Source organism: Lepisma saccharinum, chromosome 5, assembly GCF_977018435.1.
Source record: "Lepisma saccharinum chromosome 5, izLepSacc3.1, whole genome shotgun sequence".
In the NCBI taxonomy this organism is placed as follows: domain Eukaryota; kingdom Metazoa; phylum Arthropoda; class Insecta; order Zygentoma; family Lepismatidae; genus Lepisma; species Lepisma saccharinum.
This window is the reverse complement of record NC_139233.1, coordinates 6,691,405-6,705,344: the sequence shown is the minus strand read 5'-3', so window position 1 is coordinate 6,705,344 and position 13,940 is coordinate 6,691,405. Positions and strand designations below refer to the sequence as shown.

The window sequence follows — 13,940 nt, the reverse complement described above, 5'->3', positions numbered from 1 at the left end:
GGTATATGACCTCGATAATTCACACTCCGTCATTTTCAATTATTACTATTTGTACAGTACCATTCGGCATGCAAATAGATGGGCCAGAAGTACTATGAAAGACAGTAAGATCTTTTGATGTCTGTGCACTATGAAAAAGTACAAAAAAGGTAAAGAACTGTTCATGAACAAAGTTATAGATGTTTATGGAAAGAAAGTAAGGCGAATACAGTTTGCAGACCAGAGTCTGAACTGTATACAGCGCCAAAGTATTTGAAATTGAATTTGAATTTTATGATTTGTATTGTATTTGTATTATTTGTAATAATAATAATATAACAATAATATAATAATAACAAAAACAACAATACAAGTTTCTATGACTGAAGGACAAGATATGGAATCATACTTTGCCCCCTGAGAAAAATCCTGCGGGTGGCCTTGGAGTGGGTATCCCCCACCAAAGCAAAAGAGTTTAATTCGCACAGTGCCCCCCTTGAATAGCGCCGAAACCTTATATCCGATTGATAACATAAGCGTGGCTATTTGTTTAAAAAAATGTTGGTTTTGGGCAGACAAAAATTAACTGAAGTAACTGCTGCATAACATAGTAATTATATGCAAAGCATGTAGCAATTTAAGCTAAAGGATTTCTGTTATTTTGATGTCATTACGCAGGTATTAAATTAACATATACCTGCAATAAACGTGTTCTTTAACAGTAACACTTCAAGTATTAAAAAAAATAATAAGGTTATTATCTTGTCTTATTAAAATCGTAAATACATAACATGGTCATGTTCTTATTGGCGGAAAGTAGCGGGCGCCAAAACTCCACTCGCCCGGATGAAGATTTTATCTTGAGAGATATAAAGATACAGAGAGAGAGAGAGAGATGGGGAGGGAAATAGAGAGAGGCAGAAATACAGAAGTTATACCGTGCGTCCATTTCGATCAGCAGCCGAGAGATCGGGAGAAGCGTGGCGGGCGGCACTGACGGAGATGCCGACATTTGCGGCCTGAAATGCCCGCTTATTTTTATGGACATATGCAGACATTTATATAAATATTGCAAAACGAGCACTAACCTGTGTTATAAGAGTATGGTTTTAATTTTAGTAGCTTAGTGACTGTATGTGCCGATGATTTTGACACGCCCACCTCTTGTGAAACACGGCGTAGAGGTTTGTTTGGAGAACGTTCTAACGCTGCACCAATATCATCGAGTTTTGCTTCGGTTAGAATCCGTCGTTTTTGCTTAGGTGTTTTGAAATTTAACGATACAGTTTCTCGTAATTTAAGGACAAGATGTCTAACCGTATCTCTGTGTGGAGTTGAAACGCATGGGAATTTCTGTACAAATTACCTACACACGTCTCGACACGAGTTTGTTTTCACGTAGGTACGTGCCATACATAAAAAAATCTTTGTTCTAACGTGAATCTTGCGGCTGGCATTCCAATCGTCTCACTGACACGTCACACATACACACTACAATAACACAAACAAGTAACTGCAAGTAACCAAGAATAACACTCTTGCGCACAGTACGAAATTAACACGCTCTTGGTTTACATTGCTCGCCACTATATTCACAACTCTGTCTTCATCTAGTCGCGGAGGAACAAAAAACTCGAGCTCGGAGATTTCGGATTGCAAGGAAGCTCACGAACACTATTGACTTTTAACGGTTTCTTCTACAGCGTAATCTTGATACAGTGTTGCACATTCAAAACCTCCAAACGATCCCCATCGGCACAAAACTCTTTCAAGGATATAAACTTAAGCAGGACGTTACTGGTCAAAACTATGATTAAAATGTTTTATTATCTGTGGCTCTTAACATCGTTTCTAAAGCGTATTTTTTTTGTGTATATAAGAGCAGAACTTGGATGAATTACAGAAGAACTTTTGCGTGTTATAACACAGGTTAGTGATCGTTTTGCAATATTTATATAAATGTCTGCATATGTCTATAAAAATAAGCGGGCATTACAGGCCGCAAATGTCGGCATCTCCGTCAGCGCCGCCCGCCACGCTTCTCCCGATCTCTCGGCTGCAGATCGAAATGAACGCACGGTAGAAAGAGAAAGGCAAACAGAGGAAGAAGAGAAAACACAAAGAAAGAAAGAAAAATAATAAGAAAGAAGTAGCCTACTTTCTACCTTTTGGGTAAATCGCGACGATGAGGATGAAAGATGAACTGATGAATCGTGATAGACCCATGTTTAACAAAGATTCCAACCTGGGACCTCTAGCTTTGTAGCATGCGACTCTGACCACTGCGCCACAGAGGCCGGCAAAATTGTATCTGACCTTCTGAAATTTCAGCAATTTTTGTTTCTTAATCTCCATGTCCCTACACTGTCATCGCTGGTATAGCCTAGTGGAGTTTAGAGCACGCAATAGTCCAGTCAAATTAGAGTTTAACCTGAACAGTCAAAAAAATGGAACGAAACTTGCTGGAGCACGTAGTACTTACTACTTGAGATGTATTCCTCACAAAAAGTACCAAAGAATCCCGTTGTGGGTTTCGGAGATATAACGTGAGTTCTGAAGAGTGAAGATGTTTGAAGTTGAGAAACAGAGGGAAGTGATCACTCCCACAGAGATCGTTGTGAACACTCCAAGAGGTGGTAGGAGCAAAGCTGGGACTGCAAAAGGACAAGTCCAATGCAGAGTATGTGCCTGAGGATGGACTGAAATATGGGGGGAGTTCCATCATTCAGCAACGTTAAACCTGACGCCTCACGGAATTGATCTACAATTTGACCCCGGGGCTCTGTACGAACGGAGCCCCACAAACGATGGTAAGAACTCAAATCGTCCAAAAGAACCATAGGAGACGGAAGTTGTTCGAATACAGAAAGGAGGTCTTCAAGAGAGCAGGGACGTCGTTAGAGAGGGGCACGGGGGGCACTGGCCCCCCGAAACATTCACGTGGCCCCGGCAAACTGTTCTACATTTGCTGGAAAATTTTACATTCATGACAAATATTGCGACTTTTTGTGATTTTTCTTCATTTAGCCTCCACCAGGGTTGTCAAAAGTTCAGGAACCCATACATTCTAATGGGTTTTATTGGGTTCCGTTGCAGGAGCGGAACCTTTTTTCTCGCACAATTTAAATTCGGTCCAAGTAGTGCATTGTTCCATTAAAAAAGGTTCCTGGACCGTATTAAAATTCAACCTATAAAAGGGTTCCTGCACCGTATTTAAATTCAGCCGCAAACAATCTTCGTGTACAATATTTAAAATGAACCGGAAAAAGAATTCCTGCACAGGATTTATATTCATACAGAAAAAAAAAGTTCCTGGACCGAATTCAGGCCTAGAACCCATTTACACTAGTTGATTTTCTCTCCCGGATGGGAAATGAATTTATTTACAATTCATGGACTATTAAAACAACCCTGGGATTGTTAAAGATCAAGGAACGCATACATTTAATTTGTTCTATAGGGTTAGTTGGTTGATTTGGGGTTTTAAGTCCACTTTATTCACAATAAGGCTAATCGGGACTGGAACTACAGTTTAAAGTGGGATCCGAATCACTATGTGCCTCCACCCGGTATCGAACCTGGGACCCCTTGACTACAAGGCAACGATGCTACCACTATGCCATCGGGGAGGCCCTGTTCTATAGGGTTCCGTAACAGGACCGGAACCTTTTTTCTCGCACAATTTAAATTCGTACCAAGTTGCGAATTGTTTCATTTCAATACGGAACTTCGACCCTATTTAAACTGATCCGGAAAAAATGTTCGTTGACCGTATTTAAATAATCAGGAAGAAAGGGTCCTGGACCGAATTTAAATTCATCTGGAAAAAATATTCCTGGACCGAATTGAAAACTTTACAGATGAAAAGGTTCCTTACGGTCCAGAACCCATTTACGCTTGCTGATCTTCTCTCCTGAACCGGAATTGAATTTATTTAAAATTCCTGGATCTTTAACAACCCTGGCCCAACAAATGCAGACGCTGTGGCTGCTGCTTAGGCGGGAAAGTTGACTACACATACAAATAGAATCAATCCGAAGTTACAAGGGTCGTTCAAGGTTGACCAAGACTTTTATTTATAGACAGGAAATATACATACAAATGCATAGAAGCACCGAACTATGTCAGTTTTTCAAAGTATTCCCCCTGAACATCCAGACACCGTTGCCGTCGTTGTGGAAGTTCCTTGATGCCTTTGGCATAAAAAGAAGTAGGTTGGTGTCGTAACCACTGCAGGACAGCGTTCTTGAGTTCCTCATCTGTCTGGAAGCGCATCCCGCCCAAATGCTCTTGAAGAGCCCCAGACAAGTGGAAATCACTGGGGGCTACATATGGGCTGTAAGGACTGTAAAACTTCCCAGTGTTGTTTGAGTCAAATGGGCCGTGTGTGCCCTGGCATTGTCATGGAGAAGAATGACATGTTTCGACAACAGTCCACGTCTTTTCTTCCGAACGACCGCACGTACAGCACCGTGAAGCAGTGTTGAGTAATGCTGGGCATTAATTGTGGCACCCTTCTCCAAAAAATCCACATGGATAACTTGTTCAACACCGATATTCACCGAGTGACTGCAGTTGGGCGAACGTGTCCGTACGATTCATTTGCTACCAACTCCCGCCCTTCACTGAACTGTTCACACCATTCGTACACTCTTGCCCGTGACAGTGTTTGTTCACCATACTGTGCTTGCAATCTACGCAAAATTTCAGCAGGTTTCACCTTCTACTTCACGAGAAATTTCATTATACACCGCCGTTCCACAGCAACAGATACACTACATGCCGCCATCTTTGTTTACACTACTGCGCATGCGCCAAATGCGTCCCAAGGGATCATGGTTACTCGTAAGGAATCATGGTCTGTCCTGCCGAAGTAATGCAGCGCTACATTGATTAATGAATAATTTACGCACGAAAGTAGTATAATAGTTACTTACATAATATCATGAAATATGGAGAGCCAAATTACTTATCAAGCATTTTCTGTTATTTGCCTATCCTAGTGGGAGAGAAAATCTTTTGCCCATGGAGGTGAACTCTGTACCTGCAAATTCAAGATGGCATTTTCTAATTTTCATTTCAATTTGGGCCGACAACTCCGTGGTGGAGTGGTTAGCAGGTTACGCTACGAAGCAGAGTGTCCGGGGTTCGAATCCCGGCCTGGGCATGTGTCTTCTTTGTAATGGTCCTTTCATCAATTTAATCTTAACTCATTCTCATCTTCACGATTAGCCAAAAAGTTTCAGAAAAGTGATGTAAAATGAACCAAGTCAATCAATCATTTCTATTTTGTTATTTTACGCCGCTTTTCTACCTCTTGGGTTAAATGCGACGATGACATTGAATGATGAACCGAAGGAATAGCGATGGCGAGAGTCATGATGCAACCACACCTGTCAGAGGTCCGAACCTGGAACCTCTGGTTTCGTAGCGCGTTATGCTCATGCTTCGGGAGTGGAATCCTTTGAATGTATAACTATGAAAGTAGGATGAAAGAAAGCAACATTATACTGTGCAAAAAAGCAATGTTTAGTTACTCTAAAGAAAACTACAATTATTCAGTAAAATTAATTTTGAAGGACAAAGCCTGTGAAGTGTTTTTTTATTCGGTGACGCGAGGTCATCACATCGAGTCCCATCTAGTTTTGAGAGTGGGATTCGCTTACATATTGATTTCAAGTAGCTTCCCAATTGTTCTCACGATGTTGGACCATTACAGAAATTTTGGAGTTCCTTCCAGAGATCAAACCTTGAACCTGTCGTACCAATGACGAGAGCGCAATAGTTTTAGTGCGCGGGAATTTTGTTATTTCTATTGCCATCTATTGTATAATCAGTTTCACGCACAAAGATGATTACTTTTAAGAAATTAGATGTGTGCATAAAATTTCATATATATAGTCATCATTCTCCAATGTGGACAGTACGACGTCACAAAAGACTCGGGCATGTCCCATAGAATAGTGATTAACTGTGTCGCCTTGCACTAAAGGGCGCCGGATTCGATTCTGGTATAAACAATATACATGGGATGCCTATCTTGAACTCATTACACAATCATTTCATTTTCGCACCGTTGTCATACTTGTGCACCTGATTCCAGCACCTTTTTATATACGGAAGAGGGTTTTCTCTACTTCTCAATTTTCTTCGAGCAAATTTACAAATCTAAGGAGTAAGGAGTAAGGACTAATGACATTGTTCTTGGTGTCTCAAAAATCTGACATAAGAGAAAATACATGGGTTTTTAAAGACTGTCTAGATGCCATTAAGTTTATAAGTTCATTCTGCATTTAGATTCCCGAATAATGGCCGTGGATTTCGCGAGTCTATTATTCGTAAATTTTAGGGGGCTATATATAAATAAAGCACACACATATACTGTACGTATATGTAGGCCTATATGGTATATTAATAGTTTGTTAGTTTTTAATGGTTTGATAGAAAAAAAATCTTAAGTTTTGCCCCCCCCCCAAACTGATCAACCTAGCTACGTCCCTGGAAGAGAGAATAGCTCCTCCCTTGTGATGTAGACACAGCACACAGATATTGGCTGTGGTAGATGAACCTGCACAGCGACAGCTTGGAGGGGGGTGGTGAGAAAGATTGGCGTTGAGTGGATGGTATTTCGAACACCGATTGCAACACCACCTTGTGCACGATGACCCTCAGGAAGCTTGTCGGTGCGGTAAAGCGTGTATCCTTTCAGAATCACTGATTCATTTGGACGAAAATGTGTCTCTTGGAGACATATGATCGCAGGGTCAAATTCAGATATTAAGATTTGCAGTTCCTCGAGATGCATACGGAAACCGTTAAGGTTCCATTGGAGACAATAAGCCATAGCTGGAGGTATTATAGTTACCTTTTGAGGCGTACGCTATTTCTAGGCCCTGTCACCTTGATAATTTCTTCATCCGCGGCTTCGTCCTGTATCATGTCCTCGGGTAAGGACACAGAGGGCGTAGGGGATGAAGAAGGGGGAGTGGTGGCGGGTGCTGTCAGCTGCGCCTTAAGTTTCAGGGTGGTGGCTGCCACCCTCACTGGAGAGCTAGTAGACTTCAGAAAATATTCCTTCGTATGCACCTGCTTGAACTTTTCCTCTGTGGAGTGAAGAGTGGTTGCTGGTTTCCTCGAAGCGGGGCGAGCTGCTTCAGGAAGGGTTGTTGTCTGAGTGGACACGTTGCTGGTTTGAACGCCAATACTGCGACGGACAAGAGCATTAGAAGCAGCTGTAGCGAATGGCACAGGTAAAGTATTGCGTACGCTTTCACGGAGACGGCGCTTTGCATGACTAGCAGAGATTTTCTCTGTGACGACCAACTCTCGGATCTTCTTTTCCTCTTGGAAACTGGTGCAGTCACGATGCCAGACTGGGCGCTTGCCTTTGCAGTTAACACACTTGGGTGTAGATGGACATGGCTCTGACCCATGATTGGGCTCATTGCATTTGCCGCATTCGGCAGTAGTGGCCTTGCATGAAGACTGTGTGATTATGTGATTATGATTATGTATGTGGGTGATAAAGAGAAAGTAGTTTTAGATATGTTGTAGAAAGTCTTCTATGCTGTAGAGTGATGTTTCAAAAACTTCAATAAAAATAGTAATATACATAATCATAACACAAGAACAAAGGAAAAAATATACATACACAACCACAGACTAAACCTATACGAAAGAAGTTGTGTGAACGCCCTCCCTTGCCCGGGAAAACAAATGCTACCACTACCTAGATAGAGGCGGCAAAATCTCCCTCGGACAAGCGAAATAGCGTTACGGTCCAGGTTAAGTTCGTGTGTAGGAACCGGTGACCGACAGTGCATAGTGATAAGCCATATCGAATAAAAACAAAGACATATGTACTTTCAGATAACCACCTCTTTACCTGTAGCCGGGAAGCGGCTAGCTGCATACCTGAAAATCACGGGTAGCGACATGCGTACGAAATGATATAGCCCAAAATTAACATGAAAATAAAAAGTATATTCTATTCATAATCAACAAAGATCAATTTACTACATCTCCCCCTCTTTCACTCTCACTTTCACTCACAGAATCAATCCTCACGGGGTCATCGACACAAAGAATGATACATGACATGTACAGGTGTTATGACGATAAGCCCTAATTATTGCATTCTCAATTAATTTTACCTTACTTTTTGTCTAATCAGGTCATTTGTGATTTTGCTCCAGTGCTACTCAAATCCTAGCCAGCCCTTACTTAAGTTCACCTTTTTTAAAAAGAAACTAGTCGGCGCGGTGACAATACATTATTTGATCAGCATAAACAAAGGCGTCTCAACGGCAATTACATTCACGTGGGCGGACGTTTTCCTTTTACAAGACCTCACGTGGTTCAAACATAACAAATAACCTCCGTTGAGTGACGCAAACATATACTCTCTAGCAGGCGGGACTTAAACACTTCGCCGCGACGAGCAATTCATATTACCAGGCAAATACTTTTAACAAATAATCACACATGCAGCCTGACATAGCTAGCAGCGACACAGCACTGACGCATAAAAAATGAACAAACCTCCAGTAGATTAAACAATTAAGTGGGCGGCGCTTTACTCTAATGGTACGCACTTTAAACAAATACAAAGGAGCACAAACAACAATGAATTTAAGATCATTAAAAAATTATCACAAGGAATAAGAAAAATTGACCTGAGACGAATAGATTACAAGTGACAAGCACGACGGGAGTTTGATATGAAGTTTCGAGTTGAGTGGGCATTTTCAAAAATGTTGACGAATTTCAAGGGCGTTCTCTAAATCAATCGGGCCGTCACGTGCTGACAATCACACAGATGAATACATTACCATCTCTGAGCTTCCGAGGTGCATCCTGGCGTCTTTATGGGTGATTGAAAACACATAGTATTCACACGAAAGGTTTCCTTGGTCGCGACGATGAAGATGCGAAAAGTGTTCATACGTCCGGTTCCTCGGTTTCTCTTCCCCTCGGGATCGGTGAACATCTCCGTGGTCTGGGCGTCGGGACATCAACGTGGCGGCTGGTAGGCATCATCGGAGTGTCGACAGGGCGGCGCTCGACGTCTCTCTCTCTCTCTCCGTGGCGGCGGATAGGCATCATCGGCGTGGCTCGTCGTTTCTCTCTCTCTCTCCGCGGCGGCTGGTAGGCATCGTCGGCGTAGTCTCTTCTGACATCGGGCGAATCGACGGTAACGCCCTCATCTCTCTTCTTCCTCTAGCCCGCCATAGTTTCCGGTGTTCCTCGTTTCTCAAAAATTATAAACGGCGTAAGGTAATCACGAAAACACGGTCTCGCTTCAACTTCTCCCAGCGGTTGAGGTAGGCGCACTCGTGTAGACTTACTGCCTATCACACACTGGTGTTCGCAAAACACAACAAAGTCCACTGTACACAAAGAGGTAGCACGAAGGCGCTCTCGTTACAAGAATCGCGGCAAAACTGTATACGGAGAGGTAGCACGGAGCTGCTGTCGCTACAAGGATCGCGGTAAGACTGTGTATCGAAAAACCATGTCCTTTGTTTTATTTAGATTTTGAAAAAAGACGCTAGGCGTTCGTTGAAGTCACGCTTCCGAAGAGGTCATTCCACTTTGCTCTATTGTCTCCCAACTGGGACGAGCCGTGCTCGAAGTTGAGTTTCTGCGGATTAAGCCTCAGCCTCGCTGTCGCCCATAGCTCAATTGCAATCGGTGTCCACAAACTGATCAATTACAACCGATTTGATCTGGCGTCCGTAATTGTTGCTTGATCGCGACGAAACTCCACACATCCGTCCTTGCACACATGCTGCTGCGCTGGTATAAGTTTCACATGAATCTGACCGCTGGAAACCGAGATATTTAAATGTTTGTCACTACGGTCGAATTTCCTAAGCTTTAGATGCATAACGTGACCCTTCAGGTGCTCACCCTTAAGACACGCGAACGTCTCGTTCCTCCCGTCGGCTTGGCAAAAATCAAATATGTATTCTTACAAATTAAAACTCTCAACGCTTTGAATCAACACATTTTTTACCGCTATGGACAATAATAATAATAATGACGTCGGTAAATCTGACTGTCACAAAGTACCAAAAACACAGGAACACTACTATACAATAAACTTCCATGTGAAATAAATGAGGAAAAAATCTTAAGCTATTCAAAAACAAATTAAAAACTCTCTCTTAGAAACATCACCCTACAGCATAGAAGAATTTCTACAGCATATCTACAACTACCTTCTCTGTATCACCCATATACATAATAATTTGATACAATATACGCGTATATATCAACATGTATGAAACTTTCATTATGCTGATCTACATCCCAAATATGTTATCAAGGGTATGTAATATATATTTGCAACTATAACTGCTGTATCCCATTTATGTAATCAAACTGATATAATAATATATACTTGTAACTTTAATTATGCTGCATTCCATATATGTAACCAAAAGTATTGACACATCCATATTTTATTCATCAAACTTGGAACTCGTGGCTTCATAGTATGATGTTCTACACATTCTGCCACAGAGATCAGCTAAGTAATACTAGCTCACATCATACGCACATGTGAGCATCCAAAAATAACCACAAATTAATATACCATTTCACATTTCAGGCTTGAGAGATATTTTATCTAAGTAAGGTAGATATTTCTATGAGCCAACTGAATAGAGTTAAATACTTACCAACACCTTCTTGGATTCTGATTTGACGTTTGTTCACCAGACCACCACCAACCCCGGCTTCATTCTCAGCAGCAACACTGAACAAGTACACGGCTCCACTTTCCAATCCAGTTATTACGTAATACGTATGGGCAGGGTCCACCTGTATCTCATGTCTGAAAATAGGAACTTCAACATTCTCCGACAACAGCATACGTCAAACATTTCACCTTAAAATGGCTTTTCAATTCCAATGGCATATTTGATATCACAACTCCTAACAAATCAATTTTGATTTGAATATTATATTTCCGATATCCAGACTGAATATTTCACAATGAATATGCAATTTTTTGGTTTTTAATATGGTAGTTTCTCTTTTGAAGTACCAACCGCATGTAGCAGGCAGAAGTGGATGAAATAGCATTAGACAATTTACCTACTATTACATAAGCACAAGCTGTTCTTGGGCCAGTTTATGCAAATCAACTTATTGAAATTTTAGTGCATAAGGTTGCGTATTGTTGTACATCGCTTCTTACAAACATTTTCCAAAAAATAGAAAGTTTACTAGTGCATTATTTTAAAATTTACCCATTGCTTTTTGTTTAATTTATATGCAACAATAATTTATTATAGTAATATTTATACCATACTTGTGCATGTTTGTATGCAAAAAATATTTTCCTTGAAATTTCTTCTAATTTCATTTATTAAAACATTTTCATGTCATTTGAAAAGTTCTGATTTCTAAAAACATATGAATATTGACATGTTACATGTGTGTCTACTAGGGGCGGCACCAGGCGGGCGAGAGGGGGTGCACCCCCTTAATTTTCTTCTGCACCCCCTATCCAAAACCTATATTCTACCGAAAATATTACCTCTTACAATGTCATATTATGTCATGTCTTTGTCATATTGAGGGCCGAATATTAGGTACTGAAGTGAGACTGCTGTTATTATTTACAACAGGCAAGCATTGATCCTAGTCTAAAAGAGATTCCGCAATTATTTTCCTGTACTGTAAGATCAGCGGCCCTTGTCTTTATTTCTTCAGATTTGTTGTTCGTGTCTGTGTTTTTCGATAAATGTATAGCTCTGTCAGGCTCAGTGTCAGTTGTATGTTTTCCTTTGCACCGTTGATACACGGTTTTGTTGTCTGCCTACTTGTTCTTCCTCTTTTCGAGTCGCATCGGAACAAAAATTTCAGTTGCTTTCAAGCATCATCAGGTCGTTCTTGGGAAATTATTTAACGCGAGTTTTATCGTGACGGTAGTTTCCTTGTTAATTCATTCTATTTGTTCTAGTAAACGTACTATTTCAGACTTTTTCAAAGACTGTTACGAAGAGACCAAAAATTCGCGAAGGAATGTTATAGTTCGTTATTGGGGACAGTGCGGTCCAAGGGATTTTAACTAAGAAGATACTGTGCACTTATAGTTTTGTCCTGACAGTGACACCACAGCATCTGGGCAAACGAAAGGTAGGCTATGCATTATGTAAAACGAAAATAGGGGGAACAAAGCAACAGAACATTTTCAAAAAAGTGAAGCTGTAAAAAAAAAAAAAAAAAAAAAAAAAAAAAAAAAAAAAAATGGAATAAATAATTTTATAAAAGTGACTACATGATTTCGTATTTATTGTGTTATTTTATTTTTCAAATTGTAGGACTTTAGGTTGCATAGTACCAATTTCTTTCCTTTACCCAACGCATGCAAACTGAACACTCGGCAGTTGTTGTTAATTATAATTATATAACGTATTTGTCATTTGATTAATAAGTGAATTGTGTACCTCAACTGCTTGTTCCTTGTAATCAAGGGATCCCGGGTTAGATACCCGGTGGGGTACATAGTGGTTTGGATCCCATTTTAAACTGTAGGCCCAGTCTCGATTAGCCTATCAAGTGGACTTAAAATGGATGTCAATCTAAAAGTGTACATTTCAGTCACGGTCATTTGTTAATTATTATAAGAGCGTTGCAGGAACATGGTAACTTCAAACTGAAGATTTTTTTTTAGGAAGAGTGAGCAATGCTATTGGGGAGAGGGATTCCTCTCCATGGAAAATTGCATTGCCTTGCCTCTCTATGCAAAAAATCCTCCAGTCCTCCATATATGTCATTGGTCTCCCTTGTTCATTTCAAATTTCCAAACATCGTTGTTGTGCTAATAACAGGCAAAAATAAAGCAAGTCATTAGTATTCTTCAGTTTCATTAGCATATTATCATAGATGCCTACTAAATGTTGATTAGTATTGATTTAGGGACAAAAACATGCATGCATATTTTAGGTTTTCTTTATTTTCAACGTCGCGCCCCCTAAATTTCATTCTGCACCCCCTCAGCACCCCCAGGTGATTAATCCTGGTGCCTACGCTGGTGTCTACATGGTATTTATGACATTCTGCCTATTGTTGGATAAGCGAGTGAATTGTTAATTCCTTTGCTTGAGGATTTCAAGTAAGCAGTGGCATAACAAATTACCCACAGTGGCATACATGAATTCTTTAACTGATTAAATGTAAGTTGCTAAAATTATAATATTACATTGTCAATCGAGTTTGCATATTTCCAACAGTCTGTTAATATAATTTAATGGAATCCATACAAGTGTAAATACAGATCCAGATTTTTCCGTAGGCATCCAGGATCACATGAATTTTAAAAAATGTCCTATCTATCATCCGAGCTGCTTCTATCATCTTTCTCTTTTATTTTCACTAAGCGATTTGAATTGACAACTGGCACATCACCTTCAACTATGGTCAAGGTCGAGAATGTGTGGAACCTTACCTTTATACTTTCCCTTGTGTCTTCAGAGCACAGTGGATTACTTTATCTTTACATTGGCGATTAAGAATTGTAAATCATTATTAGATACTACATTTCAAGATTGAACTCACCTCAACTATCAAATATGAATTACAATAGTGCAAAAGTAAAATCGGAACTTTTATTCTTATATAGGTTGTTTATATAAGCTTATAACTGAATTTCAATTTTAAAAAAGGATTGTTCAATACATTACCTCCGTTCTGTTTCTTAACAGACTTACTTGATTACTGACTTGTCCACTAATTTCTTTACAGTAATTATGTATCTCAATATTGGACCTCCTCCATCCTCTAAAGGTGAATTCCAACTTAAACGAATTGAATCATCAGTAACCTCTGAGTATTCTAGTGGTCCTGAAGGTGGATCTGGCACCACTATATATTCTATGAAAAACAAAGCATTGGCTGTAAGCTGACATAACTGTCTTTGTTCACATTTGTAAATTCAAGGATGATTT

General features: G+C 40.2%; 1 protein-coding gene across 2 annotated transcripts in view; it reads right to left on the bottom strand.

The window, feature by feature from the left end:
- MnM (myomesin and myosin binding protein) overlaps positions 1-10,975 on the bottom strand; it is a 92,518-nt gene extending 81,543 nt beyond the window's left edge. For both annotated transcript variants that reach the window (XM_083122091.1, XM_083122092.1), the window contains exon 1: positions 10,665-10,975. In XM_083122091.1, the coding sequence (XP_082978217.1) occupies positions 10,665-10,857 (193 nt within the window). In that variant the 5' untranslated portion in view covers positions 10,858-10,975. The remainder of the gene's footprint in view (positions 1-10,664) is intronic.
- Between the last annotated feature and the right edge of the window lie 2,965 nt (positions 10,976-13,940).